Source organism: Athene noctua, chromosome 1, assembly GCF_965140245.1.
Source record: "Athene noctua chromosome 1, bAthNoc1.hap1.1, whole genome shotgun sequence".
Lineage (NCBI taxonomy): Eukaryota > Metazoa > Chordata > Aves > Strigiformes > Strigidae > Athene > Athene noctua.
This window is the reverse complement of record NC_134037.1, coordinates 185,583,894-185,609,087: the sequence shown is the minus strand read 5'-3', so window position 1 is coordinate 185,609,087 and position 25,194 is coordinate 185,583,894. Positions and strand designations below refer to the sequence as shown.

The 25,194-nt window shown below is 38.4% G+C and overlaps 2 protein-coding genes across 9 annotated transcripts in view; one reads left to right on the top strand and one right to left on the bottom strand.

Moving 5' to 3' along the window:
• The window catches only part of PUDP (pseudouridine 5'-phosphatase), an 84,131-nt gene extending 76,017 nt beyond the window's left edge, over positions 1-8,114 (bottom strand). The window contains exons 1-2 of one of the 2 annotated variants that reach the window (XM_074907606.1): positions 7,954-8,004; positions 6,952-7,019 (exon numbers count right to left, since the gene is read on the bottom strand). Coding sequence is in view for 1 of the 2 variants with exons in the window: in XM_074907596.1 (XP_074763697.1) it covers positions 7,954-8,035 (82 nt within the window). In the remaining variant the exon portion in view is untranslated. Of the gene's footprint in view, positions 1-6,951; positions 7,020-7,953 lie in introns of both variants that reach the window. The other variant, XM_074907596.1, reaches the window with a different exon arrangement.
• The window catches only part of STS (steroid sulfatase), a 113,655-nt gene continuing 96,310 nt past the window's right edge, over positions 7,850-25,194 (top strand). For 3 of the 7 annotated variants that reach the window (XM_074907556.1, XM_074907566.1, XM_074907511.1), the window contains exons 1-3: positions 7,850-7,984; positions 8,704-8,881; positions 17,084-17,179. The gene's annotated coding sequence lies outside the window, so the exon portion shown is untranslated. Of the gene's footprint in view, positions 7,985-8,035; positions 8,143-8,247; positions 8,658-8,703; positions 8,882-17,083; positions 17,180-25,194 lie in introns of those variants that run through there. The other 4 variants (XM_074907521.1, XM_074907538.1, XM_074907530.1 and 1 more) reach the window with 4 other exon arrangements.

Genomic DNA, 25,194 nt, shown 5'->3' with positions numbered 1-25,194 from the left:
CACAGCAGACAGTCAATGTCCAGGAGTGAACAAGAGGGCTGAGCTGCTTGGCAGCAAACCCAATCAGTTCAACGCCCACAAGCACAGGACTGCTGCAAAGGACTACCATGTCTCTGTCCTTTGGAGAGCAAAGGTTACACAGGGGCTGCTAGTACTATTACACCAGGTCAGAGAACGCTTATTAATGAGCTGGAAGAATGATATACTGTAACGCCAAACATATTATATAATGACAAAGGTCATGAGTAAATTCCTACAGATGTTAGATAGAAATACTAGGCTGACAAATAATAAACTGGGCTTTCCTCTCAGTTGTCCTGTGCTATCCTGAGACAAACTGCACATGAAACTTGCCCAAAAGAACCACACACAGGCACAGCAGAGGTGAAAACATACAGCAGAGGAAAAAAGTAGTATATGGAGTGCTGATATATAACTGGTGCCCAAAGGAAAGCTTTCAAGAACTACAAATAAATTTGTTTCGGCCTACTAGAAGTAGGACTTATTCAACAACTTTTACAAAAATACTTCATATACCTCAAAAGGGTGGGAGGAGGAAAAGTAAGAATGCATTTTGAGAAAAAACCAAGCTATTATATATAACAACAGCAAAACTATACTTGGGAAAGAGTAGTGTCCACTTAGATGCAAGGTTTTCCAAATTACAGCATCAGATTTATTGCCAAACTACTATGGAAAATGGTATTTACTGTAAGAGAAATTATTAAAAGCTGCACAAGAACAGAAAGCATACATAGAGATGGCAAACACTGGTGCTGTCAATAGGCATGCAGGCCTTCAAGAAGCAAAATATTGCCAAAAGAACAAGAAAAAAGTTGTCAGCCATCAAATAAAGAGCCACAAGAAACCAAGACAAGCAGTCCTCACAGGTTATTGAAGGAAAGAAAGCCAGAAGTGAGGCAAATAAAACAATATGGTTTTCTCCTGTCTAAGTGCCAAGAAAAATCTTGATAAAGGTTGGCAGTACCTCAATAAACTTTGGGTCAGAACACTGATTTTATTATTAAGGGGGCGTAAAAGGGTAAATCAAGGTCAGGAATCTCTGTCAGAACCATTATAAGATACAAAAAATGGTCTTGGTTAAATACTTCTCATAGTCTTGCGAAAGAAATGAGGACTAATACAGAGAGATACAGAAACATAAAACAGAAGCAGCAACAATCACTAGCAGTCTCTACATCACGCAAAAGAAAATCACTTGTCCGTAATGAAAGCAACAGATACCAAGTTTGAAGGGAGAAGATATTTACCTTAATTGACTTTGTGTTGTTAGTTAACTTAGTGCCTGGTCTTTAAAAGAGCAATGATCATATTGTGAAAGTTATCATCACCCTTAAGATCTCTTGCCAAAAGACACACAAAAAATATTAGTAAAAAAATTAGTCAAAAATAGTAACAACAATCAGCACCCCTTCCCTCAACTTTAGAAGGAGAAATGCCAGTATTCAAGAACAAGATTGTCTCTCGAAGACCTCACAGAGCAGAATTTTACTGTTAAACTGGCCTACCCAGACAAATTAAGGCGTCCTTAAAAAAATTTCATTCTCAAGAGTTCAATTAGCCAACTGTCAGCAAGGCTACATGAATGAATTTCAACTACTCGGAACAAAAGCTGCAGAGTTGGGTCTGAGATGGCAAACAGTGTAACTACTGACACTATGCAGAACAATAAATCCAGGGTTGTTAATGTTGTTTTTCTTAAATAAAAAGAAAACTGGAACACAGCAGCTGGAAATAGCATTATTAGAAGGGAAAATTCTATGCACCTTTCCTTTTCATGAAATTCTGTTCCATTTATGACACCTTATTATTTACATTCAAATAAAATAAGTGGAACTTTTACACAAAACAGTGTACATGGCCAACAAATATAAAACTATCATCTACAAGCAGATTTAAAAATCTGAATTTAGGCACAGAAAGAGACTAATTATTATCAATAGTCAAACTGCTGTACCTTTAGACTCCCAGCACCTTTAAAACATACCTCTGCACTTCCTAAAGGCCCTCTATACAATTGAATGTGTGTAACAGTCAGAAAATGAAAGCCACATTATTAACAGGGGAAATCTGAAATTCCCTGGGATTAATTTATTTAGCATGTGGGATTTTTTTCTTTTAAAATCAAATGCTTCGGGTCTGGTGCAACTAATAAATAAATAAATAAACACCCAAAATACACTGCATTTATGTGCAATAATAAAATCAAACCATGGATCTTTCAGCTTGGGAGCATTCCTCTGTTAATTCCCCAGGGAGAAGGAAAAGATCATTGCTAATGCTGCCCATGGCACTTTGAAATGTGGTAACCATTACAGGAATTAAAAAAAAAACCTGTTCTACAAATGTGGAACTAAGCTCCGATTCTGGATTATCCTAACCACAAACAACAGGCAACCATGTGGATGGACAGTTTGCAAATCAATCATGGGAATAATAGAAATTAGACTCTAGGTTAGTAATTGTGTATGTCCTTGCCAAAATTTTCCTTGCTGTTAAATTAAAATGTTAGCTTTCAAGAATATGACAGATCTTATTTACTCTATTTATGGTTAGTTAATTCTCAATGAGGAACTGTTTTACTTATCTTGAAAATTTGCTCACAAAGCATCTATGAGGTATTTTAATCCAATAATATCCTTAATTTCTTTGTTTTTGCAACAAAATGCAAGTGCAGAACACAAGGGCAAGACAGTATTTTTGTTTCCTTCTCAGTTCCCCATAATCAGATGGAAACAGAGAATGACAAGAAAGTAAGTTTCCACTACCTAGAAGCAAAAAATAGGCTTACAATATTGCCAGTTTATAACCTAAAAAGATTAATTCCTGCACTTAAGCCATAATAGAGGACAATCTAGAGAGGACTGATGTTTAGCTGAATTGGTGCTATTTGCTCTGATGCAGAAGAAAGAGGAAGCTGTTTTGACCTCCCATTCACACTGTAAAATAAAAGACAGCATGCATGTAAGCTAACTCCAGCATGGAACTCTTAACAGTTTTCTTGTAACAGCAATCTCCTAGGCAACTTGTACAATGAAATGAAAGTAAGAGTACATTTTTTACTTCTGACCTTGTGACAATGGGTAGGTAAGGCTGAGGAGAAAGAAAACATGCCAAAACTCCTGTGAATTTCACAACACAAAAATGAATTCAACTGCAAATTAATTTGTATTATAGAAGAGAGATTACCAGTATGACTAGCCATGCAGGAGTTGCTTATTAGTGGCTCACAAAATGCCAGCAGTCTTCTGCACCCAAATGAGACAGCGGCTGCAAAAGCAGCAACTGCTCATCCCAGTTGCCTAAACTACTTCTTGCCCCTCTACAAATGGTGGTAACCAGCTGGCATACCTGTGCCTGTACAGCCCAACATGCCTTTGAGTGATGGCAAAGGTATCCTGCAAAACTGAACAGCTTTAGAAACCATCTCTCTTTTAGATCTACCTGAATACACTGACTTATGTCAAGATGCTGTTTCACAACTCTAAGGGACACCGGCAAGGAAAATTTACAATTCAGTCACTACTTTTAACAAAAATGTAAACAAAACTAAATACATGACTAAACTTTCTATACTAAAGTGTCTTCTTCCCTGCGTGTTAATTTTGCTTTAGTTCAGCTTTAAGCACAACGCTAAGAAATATCTTACCATCAGTTTTCCAAAATTTGTCACTTAGGAAAGGTTAATATTATACATGCAGCTTGTAGAAAACACAATTTCTAATTTAAAATATTTTCAGCCCTCTACAAGTTTAGACACAGATCAACAAAGGCAACACTGGATCTCTTCTGTGTTCTGGTGGTGGGGTAGCTGTTGGCTATAACTGCATAACAAAACCACTTGTCATAGCTCAAAACAAAACCTATGCAGTAAATTGAGAAGATACATCCCAGGGGGTTTACTCCAGTTATGTGTTTTGTACGAATTCAACAGATATTTTTCTTCTGTATCTTCAGCATTGGTTTTGCATGTTTCTACAATATGCTAAAATGCCAGGATCAGATATTAAACAGTACAACTACAAAAAAAGTATTTATTTAAGTATCAAAGACCTCTAGCTGCTGTTTTGGGTTTTTTTTGCTGTTTTTGTTTTTTGTTTTAGCCAGCTAATCCTGTACTGTGTGTGTCAGATAAGTGCATAAGTAGGTTTAATAGTTTTAATTATACCACATACTAGCGGTTAGAACAGTAGCCTTCTGTAGGAAGAGACTAAAGCGTTTTAAGAAAAAGCAATCTACTGTACAAGTTCTGAGCATTTGTTGTTAGGATTTGCTGTAGGAAAGAAAGTAGAAATTTAACATTAACAAAAGTGTTATTTTGCTTTTTTAAGAAAAAAGTACAGCAATATACTAAAAATTTCCTCTGGTTTATACCACACAGTGAAGCAAGCACAACTTACAAATTATGCTAACTAAAGCCTGCTGCATATGTAATAGTAAAGAATGATGTAACTGTAGTACACTACCACAAAGGCTGTTTTTTCTGTTACAGCTGGAATTTCCTACAAAAAAGGGCTTCAATTATTTTATTAAATAACAAGCTGTCTAGAGATGCTGTTCACATATTTTGCTTACTAAATGAAAGCATTACCTTCCTGTGTGCTAATTTCCTGGCAACTGGAAGAAGACAGAAAAAAACTAAGATTTCATCCAGCAGCTCAGAAGGAAAGGGAAGGTAATACAGAAGGAAAAAACACCAGAAGAAAGGTAAATTGCATTGATTATAAGTGCTGAAAAGGGGGTGTTAGATAGCACTTCAAATAATGATACAGAAGGACTCCAAATGAAAGGGATGAAGTACTTCCAGTGGCAGTTCAGGGACAAGAACTTCCCCACTGAAGGTAAACTGATACATCAAGGTGGGACTCAAGGACAACTTAATCAGTCTCAATTATGTTAAAGAGATAGGGGAGAGAAAGTCACAGAAGATCAGACTCAGCACACTAGCACAGCCTTAGCCACTGAAGAATATGGGTACAGGTTATATAGCGTAACACTTGGACTGTTGCCAAAGTCAAGAACCTTCTTTGTGCCTCAGACCTCATTTAAAGATTTTACACTCAGTTATGTATGAAGTTCTGTTCTATAAAATTGGCAAGGTTTAGGTGAAAACTTCCACAGATACATACATTTTCATACACTACTTCGTTGTGAAAATAACTGCAAAACCTAAAGCTTCAAATTCTAAAAAATGTAACCAGATATGGAGGCATTTTTAAAAGTTGCAAAAGTGTAGTTTTAGGTATCCAATAACAAAAATTTTGTGCTCTTTGAAAGGAAGTAATTTTATGCAGATTTCTATAGCTTCTATAAATATATATTTAATTTTATTATTAACACTATGTGACACATTAAAGATTTCATAAGAAAATTAAAGATCTTATTTCTCATGTAGGTTTACATCAATATAACAATTTGCTTCATTCAGAAGATTTACAGCAGACAGGTTGGGCAGAAAGTGCCTAGCTTGTGTGCCCCTTATTTCATTCCTTTTCCAATATTATTCCAAATTTCTTGAAACATTTAGGAATACTGGGGAAGTCCAAGCAGTCTCCTGACTGCCTTTCTGCCTCTTAAGGGTCACGACTAGTCATGAAACAAAACAGGTTCACCAAAAATAATGTTAAAAGTTGTGATGACAAAGTGTTTAGAGGCTGAAACATACTACAAGTCCTCTGAAAGGAAGAGTACATTATGAAAATCCTCAAGGGGGTGTCCTTTTTATGCTTCTGTATTGAAAGATACTTAAGATAATTTTCAGCTTAATTTTGTACGTAATTACAGCTTTCATCACAGCTGAAACACTACTGAAATACAACACATTCTTTCTATGCAAATTTTTTAAAAAAAAGAAATCACATCCATGTTGTACCATAAAAGTAACTAAGGGAATGAAAACACAACACAACAAATATTTATCAGTGCAAAGGATGCTGCAAATATAGTGACGAAAATAAATTATACCAGAGGCATAAACTCTTCGTGTAAGTATATTTTATACATAGGCAGACAAAATGACATAATTTATGTCTCCTATTTTATTTGAATCCAGAAAGTGACAAAGTATTTCTCTGGAGTTATACTTTACAACAGATAAATTTAATAACAGCAAGGAGTAGGTTTATACCTCAAGTGTCTCAATCTTGGCAAATTTAGGTCCAAGAAATATGGATCCTTTATAATTACTTTTGCAGTATTAGGTACAGTTCATAAGCTAGACTATTTTTAATGCTGCTCCACTGGATGAACCCTGGGAGTTTCAAGAACTAAATATGACTCAGAACCTTGATTTGTATCGGGTTTGCCTGTTTGGAATGTTACAGAAAGGTAATTTCTGAATATAAACAGGACAGCATCTGAGAAAAATTTCTTTAGTTCCTAGAATATTGTCCAAAACTAAAGCACCTATCTTGTAAATACTTGTGCATAAGAAATTCAATTTAAACTGATAATCTTACCACATCTGCATCAATGCCTAAATACTCATATCACTTACCTAGTCTATCCTGCTGAGTATTCTGTGGGAAGCAAATTTTAAAATTCTGATAAAAAGCAGTAGTAACTAAAAAAGCTTTCCTAAAAATAAGAACGAAATTAAAATAATTGGTTCTAGATTTAAAAAAAAAAAAAAACAAACCATAACCCCAGGCTATTTGAGACTCCAGTGGTGAAAATGAAAATGAAATAAATCACTTTTGTAGGACATACTGAGATTGCAGTTGAGACACACAGGAAACAAAGGCTCTAAATTGCTTGAAACTATTCGTGATTGTGTGAGTAAAGCCTCTTCTGTTTAAAACCACTGTAAATGAATTGCCTTCACCAGCTATAGGCGTGAAGGAGGGAAAAGCGCACATTTCTTGGAAAAAGAGTAATTCATTAGACTTCACAGCAATCTTTTCGGGAACTGCAACAATTTGGGGTACACACCTCAAGTTCACACTTTTTGAGAATTCATGCACATCCAAAGCTGCTTCCTGGGCAATAATCCACGTGGTCTATTTCAAAAACGAAGTCACATACAAAAATACTCCATTATTCTACGGGAGACATGCAGCAGAAGGCCCTGATTCAGCAAATAGTCAAGAGCAGACTTAAATACTGTTCTAGTCATACTGAGTATTCAAATCTCAAAAGACAATATAGCTGTAGCACGAGAGGCGATGGATTTCATAACACCCTACAAAGCTGGAAGTCTACTGACAAACTGGCAGATGACCATCACAGTAGTTTCCAGACTCCGCAGCTGGAGACTGCGACTCTAAAATGCTCTCCCACCCCCTGCACTGCACAAGCAAACCCCAGGGCAAGGGACAAGCTGTGCCCGGCCGCCTCCCGCAGACCCCCGGGCTCCTCCAGCTCTGCAAACTGGAGACGCCGCTCCCCACAGCCGCCTTCCCCAGATTTTAACGCCAACCCACCCCTCGCCTCTCTCCCTGCAGCCACTCGAATCTCGTTCAGCCCTCCACCATCCAAGGGAAGCGCCGTTCTCAGTCTCAGCCCCGGATCTTTTAATTCGGGCGAAATTTGCCCACGATTTAAAGCAGGGGGGAGGCGGGACAGGGAGAAGGAAATGAATCGTTTCCTGTGGCTTTAATCCCTTCAGCGGCTCTAAGCAACGCCGCCCGGGGCGCCCTGGCTGCCCGCCCGCAGTGAAGAGGCCGGGACGGAACGGCCGCAGGGGGCAGCCCGGCTCAGCCCGGCCCGGCCCCGCTCGCTTCCCCCGGCCCCGGGAGGCGCCTCGGCGGAGGGGCGGCGCGTCACGGCGGGGAGGGGAGGAGGGACGAAGGGACGAAGGGGAGGGGGTTGCCCGCCGCCAGCTACGGCCCCTCGCCAGCCCGCCGGGCGGGCCGGGCTTCGCGACGCAGTGGGACCGGCCAGCGCGGGGAGGGGTCCAGGCAGCGGCCGGGGAGGGGGGCGAAAGCTACACACCCAGCAGGAGGCCGTCCATGTCAAAGATCAGGTGAGTGACCGGCCGCAGCGCGGCGGAGGAGGAGGAGGAAGCAGCAGCCATGGCGAGGCAGCAGCAGCCGGCAGCCGGCGTGGCAGCGGTGGCGCAAGCGCGCTCGGCCGCGGCGGCAGGAGCCGAGGGGAGCGGGCCGGGCCGGGGCCGTGTGGCGGGTGGGTGCTGGTGCTGGCAGCGCCGTTGGGCGGGCGGGCTGACAGCCAGCGGGGCGGAGGGGCCTCCTCCGTGTGTACGTTTGTTGGTCTTTTCTTCAGATAAAGTCCATTTCTCTTCGTCGGGCCTCTTCTAGGGGAGAGGGCTTTGCTTTGTAAATCCTGGTTCGTGCTGCTCGTGGGAGCCGCTCGCGGTTTCGGCAGTTTAGCGTTTCCCTCGCAAAACTTTGGCGTGCCAAGGGTAATACTGCCGCTGGATCATAATTGGAGCCGTAAACAGAAAGGCGCAAATCTGTGTAAAACTGTCAGGAAAGTGTAAAGTAATGGTGTGTAAACCCATCTCTTAAGGGTTACTGAGTGCGAGAATATTTAATTCTCGGGTGTTTTGCATGGATTTTCTCAGAAGCCTTCAAGAAGTTCTGAAGTTCAAGGAACAAACCCATGCTGTTGAGACGAAAGAAGATCTCCCTGCACGGACACATTATCCGCTTTTGACTGGGCAGTTGTGAGAGAAAGAGGTAACTTTCCCCATCACTCTTCCCTTTTTTTTATTTTTTCATGCAGGTAACTCACTGTTGGGCATCGTTGAAATACCCATTGCAGAAGCAGACATGTGAAGAGCTATATCAGGCTCCCAGGGTGACATACTGGCTTGAAGATTTGTACTGCTTTACAGTTCTGTGTGAAGGCAGCGGTTAGTTGCAGCTTCGCATAATGGAAGTCCTGTCTCTTTTGTCTGTAGGTAGGCCTCTCAGCAATTTTTTTTTTTTTTTTCTGATAGTGCCTTCATTTGAATTGGCAATACTTCACCATTTTAGCAAGTTAATGGTACTTTTTAAAGCCCGAACAGTAAGCATCATACAGTCATATTTGAATTTTCATTTAGCCCCCTTAGCATCATAGTTATTCCTTAAAAGAACCATTACCCTACATTTGTGAGAAATATCATAGATGCAAAGCCCTCATACCTTTTTCTGTCTTGGAAATAAGAAGACAAATAAAACATCCTTGGCATCATTTGTACCTTTTTAATAATAAAACTTGACTTTGTTTAAAAGTTTTTTGAGTTTTGGGTTGGTTTCCTGTGTTTTTAACTTGTCTCATTTGCTAATTCTACTTAGGCCTTACCTATGGAAGCTAGGAAAAAGGCTGCACAGCGCCTTAAATGTCTTCCAGAAATGTCATGTGTAGTCATGACATGCATGTTAGTTCTTGCATAGATATAAGAAACTGGGTCCTGTGCTTCCAGATCAAATTTTCCTTTGGAACCTTACAATGTGAGTGTTAAGAATGTCCACAGCAGTTTTGTTTCTGCAGTAAACACTGTTTATGTTCCAACTTCAGACAGCAAATATGTTAGTTTCCTTAGTAGTTCACTTAGCTGGAAGCATAGCGAGATTCAACAGAAAGATAAAATCCTAAATACAGTATGTCCAAAAAACTGTTAATCTCTTAAAAGGAATAAAAAAAATCTGTAATTTCTATAGTTAATAGTGGTAGTTTTCTGCTGCTGTAAGCAATAATGTGTTTCTGCTGTAAGAGTGTACACCATTGTGGCAGAAATTTCTAGAAGGGTAAGTAAAGAGGTTGTATGGTAGTTGTACCTAAGGTGGATTCATCCACTTTCCAACTACCAAATATTCTAAAATATCCATCTTCAATTGTATTTGCTGGCATACTAACACCTGTACTTGTTAACAACAAAAAGCTACATCAGTCAGGTATCTTGATTCGTTGTTACGATTAGAGAAAAGCACAAGTATTTTGGTTGCAACTCCACCTCCTTCACCCTCCTCGCAAGGGGAGATATGTACTATTTTTAGTATGTAAACCACCAGTTCACCTCAGAAAACAGAAGACTTATGGTAAACTTTTTTTCAAGTGGAAATACATCTTAAAGACAACCTTTATGAAAAAAAGCCACAGAATTAAAGTGCAGTACACAAGATGAACCTTTTTAGGGTTAAGTGGTCTGTGTTACAAATCTTACTGTGCACGTTTCAAGACTGTCAAATTACTTGACAGGCTGGTGACCTCAATTTGCTTTGCTTTATTCTGGCTCATCAATGATAATTAGCGTAATGTTAGATTACTTGATTCTTCAAAGCTACATTTAAACACAGGAAAATCTTCCCAGTATAGATAAACTGTTTTGGTTTATTCTGTGTGACTAAGTTTTCTTGATAACAATGAAATTGGATGAAAGTCCAAGCAGAACTTTTAATTCATGGTGGAGCATAGTTTTTGTAGATGCACAAGTAAGTGAAACTGCTGATCTACATTTTATTCGAGCTGTCTTAAATACTTGTCTCAAACGTTTCAGCAGTAGTATTTGGTTTGGTTTGGTTTTTTTTTTAAGAAGGAGTGAAAAGAAGTTGAGATTGAGAATTGTGCAGTTGGGGTTTTTTGTTTGCTACTTTTTTAAAAAAAATATTTTAAGCCTGTTTCTCATGATGAGGGCTTTAATAACTTTTGAGTTATGGGAAGCATACTGTGTAGAGTTACAGTAACGGTAAAAACAGATAGTTAATTGTATGCCTATGAACCTGATGTACGCTTATTGATGAACTTTGGTTACTGAGATGTAATCATGCAAGTAGACTTGAATCTGCAAAGTCTGAAGAACAATGTTAACTTCATGTATGTTTTTTAACAAATTTAACTTTTTAACTGGGCATATACCAAAGCAGATGAATAAATCTTGGCCAAGTTTTAAGTTTTGTGGTGTTACATGGTACATACACATATATGTCCAGGTGTTTGAATGACTGTAAATTAGCTGCCTATATGTAGCCCTTCTTAACCCAGACAAGTCTATTTTCTCTAGCTTTGTAATAATATGTTAAAATGACTTGGTTTTATTGTTCTTGAATGTGAAATAAGGGGAAAATACTCAGGCATGTATCCATGGGGTTATTAAGTATGCCACGCAATGTTTTATGTGCACAGTCCTCAACCTTTTTTCAGCCTTTGTATGTTTGTTTGGGTTTTCTTAACCTTGGAGCTGAAAAGCTTTCACATCACTGAAACTTAGGTGACTAAGTTCTCTTCCTGCAGAGTAAGAGCTTCAGAATAGCTTTAAGTGTTTTCTTAGGTAATACACTTGGTTCAATAATTGCAATTTCCTCTTTCACTACTTCATACTGTGCTTGAAACATGAATTCACTTAAATGTTTTTATACCATTGATAGGAGCATCATACACTATGTATTTCACACAGAAATGACTGACGTTATTTTTCTTGTTCTGCAGGCGCCTTGGCAAAGAGGATAAACAGATTATAATCCGTTTTGGTTTGAATATTTTAAAAGAATCTAAAGACTTGAATAAATCCAGTAATTTAAAAGCTTTCACAATGATTTGCATGAGCAGCTGTTAAGCTCACTATTAACAAATTGCGTGAAATGACTTAGAGTTAAATGTAATTTAATTCAGGTATCAGCTGAGATTCCCAACAGTTGCTATAGTTGAGCCTATAAACTCTCAGAAAATGAAACCCAGTGCTGGATGTCACCAAACAAAGAGATTTTTCACCTTAAGAATAAGAATTAAATACATTTTATTGTTTCAGTATGTTTTTATGGTTGCAAAAGGGAAATTGAATATATGTCTTAAGGTAATTAAAATAATACCATACACCTGCTGATCTAAGTCATGTTTTATTAATTACATAAGTCAAAAGGGAGTATATCCTCTTTAATCAGTCATAGGTCTTCTTACAGTAAAGCAAGTAGAGAGAGGAGAGCCATCCATTTTCTGGATTTCAATATTGGCCACCAATTACAAGTGGGTTAGTTACAAAGGCAGGAAAGATGATGTGTTACGCTTGAGAAGAATAAAGTGAAGAAGATGTACATTGGTTATCTATATAAAGGTTCTTAAGCAGCAGTGAGGGGTAAATTTCTAGAAAAGCCAACTAAACACACAAGAGGGAACAAGGGATCTAAGGTATTTTTAGATGTCAATTGCTGTATTTATTGATGGGATTGTGTAACAGAATGAATAGTTTCTGAAGCTGGGAATTGAAGCCTTAATGCCATACTTCAGGGCCTTTGTTTCCATTATAGGCAGTGACCATCGTTTTCTCTCCTTTATGGCTTCTGAATTAGCTTTTTGGCCTTCTAGTAAAATATTGGCTGCACACAGGCAAAGTGATTAGCAGTGTCATTGTAGTTGAAATCCTGAAGTGCTTAATGGGTGGTTCCCTCTTAACCTTAAACGATCAAAAAGATTGGGGGTGGTGGGGGGGTGGTGGTGCATCTCCAGATTAGATCTGAAGCACTACATCTTGTTTTGCTTTTCCTATGTGATATGGGCTTCCTCTGTAGTATCATTTGCAACTTTCATTTATCTAAATTTCCATTGTTCAGGCACCTAAAATACCAGCTGAACTCTTGGTTTTCTTTCTTGTCTGCATACGAATTTTATGGCTATATTTCATCATTTTCCTACAGTTTGATTGTTACAGATTTTAGGAAGAAATTCCTATTTGTAGTGCCATGTGGAATACACATTCTGTCAACCTTTGTGAGCAAGACATCAATCAGTTGGTTTCAGGCAGTAATGGTGGAACTGAATGCAGTCACCCCTCCAGTGGTCCTTTCAGTCTTGTGTCCCTAAGCTCAACCTCTTCAAAGGCTGCAGTAATTACATCTAGAGATGAAAAAAGAGAGAAGGAATTTTGATTTTTCTGGGTCACAAGGTCGCTAAGCCACTGGTCCGTAATGCTCCATATTCAGGTTTTGTATGCGTATTCCCCACTCGGCAAGCAACAAGCTGGAGAGTTGATCCTCCAGAACTCAGACGTTCTACCTGCTTTATGGGTGCATGCCCTTCCAATTTTTTATCTACCCAGAACAGTCGAGAAGAAGTAAATGAGCTTGCTGACACTCAGCCCAGAATGTCTACATGATCAGGGTAAATATGCTGCCAGTCTAGGTAGTGCAGGGAGACAGTTCGAGACCAACTATTGTACAATACCACAATCTTTCTTTTTTTGCAGTGATTCTAGCAATCTGAGCGTCTGGATCTGACAAGCCAGAGTAGCCATAACACCATGCTGGAACAATCTGACATAGCAACTCCGATCAGGACACAGAAATAATGAGAAGGGAAAGGAGAGGGGGCAGTGCCAAGGAGAGTTAGCCAACTGCTTCTTGAATTCCTATTGAAATTGAAAGGTATCAGTGGCAACACATCTAGCCCACGAAGAGTTTACTACCTCTTCATACAGTTTGAAATATTTTTCTGCATTTTTAAGTATGAAAAATTAATATCTTGCAAGCTTGATGAGGCAACTATCTACTCTGTTAGAGAATGAATTGTTTTAGCACTGTTTCAAAAATGTTGCCCATGTCATTTAGACCAGTGGCTGCTACAAGCAGTATAGGGAATGAGTATTATAGTAATGACCACATCTGGCAACCTGGCTCCATAATCTGTTTTTCACTGACTTTTCCTTTTTAGGCCAACGGTTACACCCTCATCTGGAAAAATTAGACTAATGCAATTTTCCACAAGCTATTAACAATACTTCTAATATCCTAATTAAGTAGGATGTGCCATCCAGAGAGTAGCCACCATGTGTTGTGCTCATGAAATGGGGTAGGTTAGGCTGTATTCTTGAGTTGCAGAGCTTGGAGGAAAGACTCCCCGCTTCAGGAAGCACAGAGTTTCACTCAGGAGACGTCCTCTTGTCACCGAATCTCTACCAGCCTCTTCTGGGGTGGTGTCTGCACTAAAGCTTTTTTTAAGTTGGTGAAAACACATTGCCCATGTGCCATTTTTTGTTGTATTTAGCTGGGTGATTTTTGCTTCTTGAAGGACCTGACGAAGGGTGTGGACCTGCATATTTATCTGCTTTTTCTGACTTAATCACATCAGGAAACAAATACATTATCTAGTAGATTCAATTAAATACATTTTTCCTGTCTATTCAAGCCCATCTTTCTTTAGAGATCTTGTTCTGTTTGTGACTTGAGATAGCTTAGACAAATATTTGATAGAAACTATGGCTATAGCAACTACAAAACCTGGATCTTTATTCTTACATGACATAGCTGAAAGAATATATCAGCTAAACTCCTATATGTAACTCTAACTAAAGTTAAGCACAACTGTGGAAAAACAAAACAAAATCATTAGACCATGTCACTGAATTCCATACATTAAAGCCATTATGACTTCCTCAGAACTGCACAAAGTCCTTTGCAATCCACAGATTTTGCAAGTGCATATATGATTCTCCTATATACTTCAGGAGAAATACATGGCTATAGAAATTTTAGAGTGAAGTTTATCACTGGTGTTTTTGGACTAAGCCAAAGAATGAATGAAGTTTAAACACATTTTTTTCCCTGAAGATTCATTGCAGAATAAATTAACATCCAATAATCAATTTGTACAAAGTCCCTAGAAGCAACAGGGCTGTATTGTTTAATTCTGGATATGTGTGACTTCCAAAATATCTTCTGAAGTTAGCTCATTTCCTTGGGTTTTACTATGTTAGGAGAAGTTAAAAAATACTTTTCTGTATCATTTTTAGCTCTTGTTTTTGGTGTATATCATTTGAATCCCTGTTAAATACAGGTTTTTGTTAGCAGATTTGTGTGGAAGCATAAGAATTTAGATGTACGCCAACATTCACCCAGTTTAAGAGAGCAGTGTATTATGGGTGAGGTTTTTTTTCCAAAGATGTATGTACTGTACCTGGTATATGAACAATATATGAATAAGTCATGTGATTAAGTTCAATCCTAAACTTTTAAAGCTTTGTCAGAGAAGTTTTGATCAACTGAGACAAATGGTCTGCTTCACTGCAGCTCTGCCATTCCATTAGATTCCAATAAATCCAATCATGTATCCTTTTATCTCCTTCTCAAACACTACTTAATAATTTCCTTTGCCAATTCGATGAGTTGATCTCTTGTTATACATAGGAATGTTCATATATTAATGGGTAGATACTGTCTCCCACTTGGTGACCAGAAGACCAAAGTATCTTAAAAACATTTCTAACAGATTAATAAAGAAAAAACAAAGTTGGACACTGTGTTCATATCCATGTGGAAAAAAAACAACCAAACCACAGAAACACCTGTTAGAGCAGATAATATAGTCCAACATATCTCTGTTCCATATCGTTGGAGAATGCATTACTGGATAAAGTAATACCCTAGTTACCATAGCCTAAATGCGGCCTTCCTCTTAGTATTTCAGTTTTCTGTCCTTCTTATGCTTTGAAATCATTGAGTAATTGTCACTTTAGCACCCTTTAGTGATTTCTAATCAAATATGGAGAAGAAACCCAAACAAAGAAAAACCCTCAGTTCAGTCTTCATTCAGTGCTCAGATTTCAATAGGAGAGGGGGAGAATGTTTGGTTTTTTACTCATTAACTCTTCATGATTTTTGGCATACTGTTTTAGTTAGAATGAATATATCTTTTTAAGCTGCATTTTGTTATTCCATATGAAATGCCTTCAATTGTAACATTAATTAAAACAGACAAATCTCTTCATTCCATCCATCTACATTTAACCACACATATCCTTGTTGTATCCCTACTTCTAATTTACATGATTACAAGTTTTTAAATTAATGTTGCTTAATAATTTGTTTTAATAAAATGTAAGTAAATAGTTATACATCTCTGAAGACTTGCAGTTTATGTGCATAAGACTTGGTGAAGTACAAATATTTTTCTGTTTTGCCAATGGATGTTGCATCTCATCTCTTTCATCTTGTACTGTTTCTTTCATCTGTATGAAGCATTTTTTCTCATTACTTTCTAAAATATGATTTATCTAAATGTATGATTAATCAGAGATATTAAAAACTAGCTGGTTATGTATTTTAGGGAGGCTGACAAGATTTTTTAAAATTGTCTTTGTTTTCACTTGTTAATGCTTTCAAACACTGCAATCCAGTAGGTACAGAGGTTTTCAAAGGTTTAAGGTAGGGCTAGCATTTCCTGGTTTTTTTGAGACAGAAAAAAGGTTGGCAATTTAAAATTGTTTCAAAGTTGTTACAGTAGAATGTTATTTTAAAGTAGAGGGAGGAAAAATGCAGGAGAAAAGCTCTGAACAAGCTGTACTGATTTCCTGAACCACAGAAAAATGTAATTTAAACTTTGCGTTTAGACAGCTGTTCAAAACCATTGGTTCGGTTTGATTTCTCCCAGTCATTGTGAGCGTTACTATTTTGCCTGGCAGAAAAGTAAAATTTTATTTTTAGAATGTAAGGCTTAGATTATGTTATATTTCATTGGCTTTGATTGTCATACATATTTGGACATGCATCTTGACTCTTCCTGATCAAGTTTCTCTGTGAAAAATACATAAATTGGGGTGGAGGGAGGGGGATAACACATAAACTAGCTAGCACTTTTCAACATTTAACAGATGACTTTTGCTATTAGGGTCCTTGGACTTCCTGGAAGCGGTCATTTTCTGGGAGCACACACAGTTTCTAAGAGTGTGTAGGTAGCAAACCAGGATGGGCTATGGTGTACAGTATTTATATAGAGAAAATCTCTAAATACTTCTGTGCATCCAGTGGAAAAGTTTGAAAAACACTAGCCTGAAATTATGCTTAAAAAGGTGTTTTAATGCAGTTTCTCAGAAGTTTCTATGTATATATTCTGCAGGAACCCTTACCATGTGTACAAAAGCAGAATTGTACCAGAGATTCTGGTACTGCCCTCGTTTTCCAAAAATATGATGGAAAGCCACTAGCATTTAAAAAGCCTAACATGAGATCTTCAGCAAAAAAATAAAACCACTGTCTCGGTTAGACATGTGTATATATGCATTATGAAAACATGTTAAGATTGTTTCCTACTAGTGAAGTAGTGTCTTACCAAGAAATATTGTCAGTGTTACATAATAAAAAGTTGTCTGTTTCAGCGTTGTCCTTCTTTCTTCCCCTCCACCTTTCTGTTTCAGTTCACATGACTGGACTTTGTACCCATTTACCTGTAAGTGTGCAGCCATCTTGTTTGAAAACTAGAGGCAGAAACTGAAACAGTTCCGTGCTGCAAGGTAAAATGCACTTTCTGCCCCACAGTCTGTTATTTATATATAGTTTCATTGTAACCATTGAGGTCATATATAGTTGGAGTTCATATTCTTTCAGAGCTCAAAGCAAATTCTTCATGGCAGGAAATTAGCAATTATGAGAAGTAATAACATATGCAGTGTTATCTTTTCCTCATTAAGTTAATACAATGTATTTTATATAAGGAAAAAAATGCTAATGCTGTCTACTCTTGTCTGTAAGTTACTATCAACTGTAGTGGCAAATTATTTTGTAACAAAATACACTTCAGCATTAAGTATTGGAATGGAATAGAACATTTCTTGCTTGCAGCAGGTTAAAAAAGTTTATAACCTTTACTTGAATTGTAAAAGCATTTTGAACAAAAAAAAAAAAAAAAAAAAAAAAAAAGCAGGGTGTTTCTGAACTAGAATATTTTCCAGTTGTGCAACAGTGGTTTTTCCTTTACCACTTAAGATCTGGTTGTTTAAAAAGTAATGTTAAAAGTGTGTATAATTTTGATTACAGAATCTGTTTCAAGAATCATATGGAAATGAATTGTTAAATTGTTTTGGAAGGGGTTAGGTTATGAAATAAGCTTTTAGTTTTGAAGTGACTCTGGTTTATGTGCTGTGTATGTAATCTGATGAAATCTGTTTACTTCAGAGGTGGAAGCCTGCAAGACTTAAATGTAACTTTGTGAGTGGTATTAAATAAATCTAATCTCTACCTTTGTAATCTCATACATATCCAACCTGCTAACCGGGCGTAAATGCAACTACTGAGGGGACAGTATCTATAAGAGGAATCACTGAGATAGGATGGCAAGAAATTATAAAGAGAGAAGGTAAGGAAAAAATCATCACTTCTGAATAGGGTGTACCTGCCAGGCTTATACAGGAAGACTACGTCTGGGCAGCCACGCTAAGACAAGGAGCAGGAAGATGAAGGTGAAGCCTCTTTAACCAAAACAAGTGTTGCATAGAATCAGACCACACATCCTGCTTGCTATATGGTTTTATAATGACACGTTAATAATATGGATTCCATCCTGTTTTCCCACAAACATATTTTTTGCTTCTGCCCTTAGGGTTCTCTCTAGGTGGATTTTAGTAAATGCAGACCTGTATCTAGGTGTTAAATCCCTGTCAGACCAGCAGCTGAGGCTGCAGTTTTTATAGTAGGAGAGCCACAACTGCATACTACTTGCTGGTGAAAGAGCCTGTGTCGTGGGGAGAGACATTGTGGAGGAGACAAGCGGAGAGACACAGCAGCACCAAGAGTAGTAATAGTAGAGTCATAGTGATAATAGCAGTACCTGACCAAGCAGAATTGGAGTCATCAAGGAGCTGCATCCAAGAGGTATTCAGTCTGATGGCACATTAATATGGGATTCTTGTGTAGGAAAGGATTTGGAATGGGGTAGAGCATAGTTTAGAAAGAATAGAATTGCAAAGCAGTTTGTGGGGTGGCTTCTTGATTGTAGAGGAAGTTTGGGGATGAGGAGGAATGAAATACAATTAGTTTAGGGTGAGAAGAGGGATAGGAGGAAGACAAGACATTTGAGATGGATTGTTAAGTGCTTAAGAAGAATCGTGGCTGTGGCACTCTGGTCTGTGAATATAGAAGTCTGAACTGCTTCAAGTTTACAATGATAGTGATCTTGGATTTTTTACATCCTGGACAGAAGTTTTAAATTAAAATGTAGTGGTGTAAAAATGGCTTCATCTTTTTTCTACCATTCTAAAGAATCGGTTGATAAGCCATACTCATAAGGAAAGCTTGGGCACAGAGCTCAGACAGACCTATTTTCTTCTGACATCTTAAACTAGCCAGATTGGTATTTGTAGGGTGGTGTATGTGAACATGTTTTGTTCAGAAATCCTTAGTGTTATGAAATTTTTTTAATTAGAAGTCAAAGTCAGTAAACTAGAAGGCTACTTTACCCTCTTTTTTTTTTTTTTTGGGTAATATTTATACTCTTGTACTCTCCACTGCTGACAGAATTGACAGCCATGATGAAGAAAATTAGAAGCTGTTGAAATGGATTAGTCATTTGAAAAAATTACTCTTAGCTACATAAGAAATGTCATATCTCCAGTTAATATAAGTTTATTATAATAGACAGCTGGATATGTTGTCTATTATAGCAGTTGTCTGATAACAGCAGTAAAGTATTAGTTCTGAAAAATGCATGTTGGACAGAGGGAATTATATGTTCTTTTTCATTTATGAACAGAATTCATCCTTTAAAAACATAAGATTCTGTTGTACCTGAAGGCACAGAGCAAAGGGAAATGTCCTTAAAAACTTCACTTGAAGACATTCTGATATGATTGAAAAAGCATGTTATTCATTTCAAACATACTTGCAGCATGCTTCAGTACAGGCCTAAAGATAATGAGACCCCTGGAGCTATTATTGAGAAACTGTTCAAATGCTAAAAGGAAGTTAATATTGGTGTACCACAAGAAAATGTGTACCGTAAGAAAATGGAAAAAATTCCTTTTGGAATACTTTTTATATTGATTTATGCTCTTGAAATGTCATACAAAATAGGGTGAAAATGAAGTGAATTACTTCAGTCTTGAGCCAATGATAATTTTTATTCATTTTGTCATGTTGGGATTTTGCCTCTTAGCTCCTATGTGTGAAGGAATGGTGTTTTGATTTAACAGCAAGAATTTACAGGTTTCTAGAGTCACTGTGAAAGAGAGAAAGAAAGAACTAGAGAAAAGAAGGGGAAGAGGAGGGAGAGGGAAGGGGGAAGGAAAGAGAAAGAGTTTTCTGTTCACACAGGGCAGAAGGAACCTGGATACCTTGTGGCTTAAATTGCTGGTTTTACTGCATTGCTGTAGTATGATATATGCATTTCTACAGTGTTTGTTTGAGATACTTGTTTTCTGTCAGAAACTAAGGACCCACATAGCTTCTTCTTGTATTGTCGGCAGAAAAACAATTTTTAATTTTACTTTTTGTCTAGGTGGGGGAGTAAGACAGTTTTGTATATTTCCTGAAATTAGTAAATTATTAGATCTTTGGAATTGAGATAAAAAGTGGGGTAATGGATGTGCCTTGTTTTGTAAATGTCTTTGCCCTTTGGCTTGCACATTTTTTAGACGATTCTGATCTATGTATTTTGCAATTAGGCATCTATATAACAAGTATGAAGCTCATAATCCTTCTTTTACTAATGGTACAAGTGTTCTTATCAGGATAAGTATTTTTCTGGTTTGTAAGGCCTTCTAATGTAATGATCCATGCCTTTTGTTTCTGAGTCTGTTTTCCAATCATTGCATTTAATTTTAAAGCTATTTTGTACTTTTAGTGTTTATAGTGAATAATGCTAGTGGAGTATCCCTGCAGTAGAGCTGGTTAGAAAGTGGCTTACTATTTTATATATATATATATACTTCTGAAGCTCTTTTTAGACAAGTTAATTGGGGCAAAATAAAAAATATAAATGGATAATTCTATTCTCTTTGTTGTAATTTTGCATTAGTCTTAAAAATGGGGGGGATTTGGAGGCTAACCTTCTAATCCTGTTCAAAATAACATAATAAAAATATCTCCCTGCCCTAAAGAACAACAAAAGTGGTTTGGTTTTACCTTGTAAATTCTATGAGAATAGGAATATTTTTCTAGGTGTAACAGTAAAGGAGAACAATTTCATTTTTAAATTGTGATGTTTTAAAAACCTTTTTTTGTTTTAAAATTTCATATTTTTTTCCCACTAGAAATAATTTTGTCAAAAAATTCCAAACAATTTTTCATGAGACATGTTCATGACTATGTGCAGACTGAGGATATATATTTTCCTGGATGTCAGTTGTATGGCAGAAGTTTCAAAAAATTTTTTCTTTGTTTTAGAAACTGTAGAGAAGGACTTTGGTCTTCAATAGGCAATTACATGTATTTTATTTTAAATGTTTCTTCTGCAAATGAAGAGGAAGGTGAAGCTATTCTTTTATGTCCTGTGAGCCTCCTGCTTACACCAGCAACACCATAAGTCAGCTGATATAAAATTAAATTATTTTTTACTTAAAAAGCTTTTCCATTTCTATCCCTGGTAGAAGGCTCACATTTAGAATCTGAATGGATTGGATCACTCCAGACATTTCTTCCTGCTGTGTTATTCTGAAAGCTGCATTCAGTCCCTTTGGTGAGGCAATGGGTGGCACAGGAGGACAAAGTCAGTGCTTAGCCATTTCCCTCTGCCACTTCTTGCTCACTTTTTTCCTATCCTGTGGTGTGGGCACTCCACGGGAGGCAGTCCCTCTGGGCATGTACCTGCTCCAGTGTGGAACATCTCCTGCCACTCCAGCCTTGTTCCCTCATCCTCCTCTCTCTGTCACTCCTTCTCTCTGTGTTCCTTCCCCCTCCCCAGTATTTTTTGCTGTTTCTTAGATATGTTTCCCCAAGAAGCTACCAGTTTACCTTGTGGGATTAGCTGTGTCCTGCAGTGGGTCTGTTGACTGGAACTGACCATGTTTGACACAGGGCAGTCCCTAGTCTCTTTTCACAGAGATCCACCTTGTAGACCCCACCCCTGCCAACATGTTGACACCTGCATCCAATACATTACTATGAAAAAGTGATGTTGGTTTTAGTAGCTTGGTAAACTCTGATAATCCAAATACAGATACAAGTGGGTTTATGAAAGGCAGGTCCTGCTTGAAAAACCTGATCTCCTTCTATGACAGAGCAACCTGCTTATGGGATGAGGGAAAGGCTGTGGATGTAATTTACCTTGACTTTAGCAAGGCTTTTGACACTGTTTCTCACAGCATTCTCCTGGCAAAAATGACTGCTCAAGGTTTGGACAATCGCACACTTCGCTGGGTAAAAAACTGGCTGGACGACTGGGCCCAGAGAGTTGTGGTAAACAGAGTTAAATCTGGTTGGTGGCTGGTCACGAGTGGTGTCCCCCAGGGCTCAGTTTTGGGGACACTCCTGTTTAACGTCTTTGTTGATGATCTAGACAAGGGGATCGAGTGCACCCTCAGTCAGTTTGCAGATGACACCCAGTTGGGTGGGAGTGTTGATCTGCTCGAGGGTAGGGAGGCTCTGCAGAGAGACCTGGACAGGCTGGAGCCATGGGCTGAGGCCAACTGGAGGAGTTTCCATAAGGCCAAATGCCGGGGGCTGCCCTTGGGCCACAACAACCCCCAGCAGCGCTACAGGCTTGGGGAGGAGTGGCTGGAGAGCTGCCAGTCAGAGAGGGACCTGGGGGGGGTGATTGACAGCCGGCTGAACAGGAGCCAGCAGTGTGCCCAGGGGGCCAAGAAGGCCAATGGCATCCTGGCTTGTGTCAGCAGTAGCGTGGCCATCAGGGACAGGGAAGGGATCTTACCCCTGTATTTGGCACTGGTGAGGCCACCCCTCAATTCCTGTGTTCAGTTTTGGGCCCCTCACTACAAAAAGGACATTGAATGACTCGAGCGTGTCCAGAGAAGGGCAACGCAGCTGGTGCAGGGTCTGGAGCACAGGTTGTACGAGTAGCGGCTGAGGGAACTGGGGGTGTTTAGTCTGGAGAAGAGGAGGCTGAGGGGAGACCTCATCGCCCTCTACAGCTACCTGAGAGGAGGTTGCAGAGAGCTGGGGATGAGCCTCTTTAGCCTAGTTGAAAATGACAGGACAAGAGGGAATGGCCTCAAGTTGCACCAGGGAAAGTTCAGACTAGATATTAAGAAGCATTTTTTTCCAGAAGGGGTTGTTAGGCGTTGGAATGGGCTGCCCAGGGAGGTGGTGGAGTCCCCATCCCTGGAGGTGTTCAAGAGTAGGGTCGATTTAGAGCTTAAGGATATGCTGTAGGTGGGAACTGTGCTAGGCGAACGGTTGGACAGGATGATCTCCAGGGTCCTTTCCAACCTAGATGATTCTGTGATTCTGTGAAGTGATCTTTTGTTTTGATAAACATAGGAGTATTGTTTTTTTCTTATACTCTACATTAGAGTATATTTCTAATGCGTGTTCTTTCTAATAGTGTTTCGAGGAAAGAACGCAAATATTGGACTTAAGTAATAGTCCAGACACAGCTATTTCCTCTTGATTAGTTTATGTACCTTCTAATACAGTCATTCTCAGTCTCTGCAATGATTGAACAGCTCCTTGTGGACAAACGAGAGGGCTGCTTGCAATACCCCTTTCTCTGTTGAATGATCTAAATATATCTATGTTGTGTGATGAGTATACTGTTACTGTCTCTTCTCCTACCCCTTTTGTGACAAGACAAGCATGTGCATCCCACAGCTGTCCTGTGATGAGAAGGAATGCATTCCTGTGGTGTGAATGAGGGTCAGGGGAACACATGTGATACTTGAGAGTGTGAGTAGGTGCATTCCAGTGATATGACCAAAATGTACACTATCCATGTGAATCACTGGACAGTGCTCATACACATTAACAGACTTGTTCTTGACATATGTCAGGAGCTGAAGTGTTTTTTCTTTTGTGACGTGAACCTCCTGGAAGAAGGTAATAGGATCTAGTAGTGACTGCCAGACATAGGCTGTTTTGGTTGTGTTGTGTTTGTGTAGCCCTTAGGCAGGAGGGCAGCAGGGAGTAGGCTGTGAACCACAGTCAGGCTGAACTCGCAGTCTGTTTGTTGTTCACCTCTAACAGCTTCCATGAAATATCATCTGGCTTGAGTAACAGAGTGGAATGTCATTTCTATTCTGTCAGAACTCTGTCAGAGATAAATTCATTTGTCCGATTGTAACCTGGATACAGGGTTGGCTATGGCTGACTTTGATCAGAGAGTTACTAATATTCCTGTAAAATAATTCTTGCTGTTGGATGTAATTGCTCATATCTTTGAGAATAATGAAAGAATAAAATATTTAAAATGGAATATTCATTGGATTTCTATACAGTCTGGAAAGGAAAAATACTTCTATGCATCTCTTGGGGTGATGCAAAACTTTGCAGCTAAAATTTATGAAGAATTGTCCCTAGTTCTGGATTTCAGTGAGATTATTCACAGAATAGGAAACTGTTACACCAGTAAGGTTGGTAAAATACATTATACTAATTGAAAAATGTAGTAGTTGTTTATTGCACAAAGTTATTTTTTCATATTTTATGCTGAGCTCACATAGGCAACCCACCATCAAGGTGAGATTTATTTCATGTAACTTTATTCCTTTTGTATACTTCTAGTCTAAACTAGATGTTTAGGCTGTCTTTCTAGTCTCTGGAAAAAGATTGTGAGCATCCCCGGAGATGTTTAAGAGTCAGGTTGACATAGCACTGAGGAATATAGTGTAGTTAGGAACTGTCAGTTATAGGTTAATGGTTGGACTGGATGGTCTTCAAGGTCTTTTTCAACCTAGTTGATTCTGTGATTCCAACATTTCATTATACTAATCTTAAGAAGAGATGAATCATCCTCTGAAGGTGCCTGTCTCTTCCTATTAATTAGAGAGGAAGTCTAGATAATTAGCTCAGACTAAATGCATGACTTTAAAATGGATAAATTCAAATGGATTGGTTTGCACCATGAGTGCCCAGTTGATATGGGACGTCTAGGCATTTAACTTATACATGGGTGAAATTATTACTGGCTGAATGCAGTCTTTTCTCAAATTTTGTATCTGATGCAATCAGCTGTATTGAGAGCCCTTGAGTGTTATCATAATACAAGTATAAATAACAATAGACCTTCTTTAAAAATAATAATCCCACACTTTAAGAACAAATTAATGCAAATAGAACCTCTCTTTTCTTTAAATGAAACATCCTGTGAGAAATAGTATAACATACTGGATCATTTTATTGATGTGCTACTTGCTAGTTTCATGTAGCAAAGAAAAATTAACGGGCCATTTAACTGCAATTTCTCTGGTAAACCACTTTGACTAGAAAGGTGGTTGTAGATGGAGTAAAATGCAATAATATTATGTTATAAAATCCAAAGGTTTGATCATGACAGACTCCATAGGATGCCAGTGAGTAACTCAGAGGAGAGACATGGGATTTTTGGGGAGTTTTGATTTTGTTTGGTTTTGTTTTTTTTTTT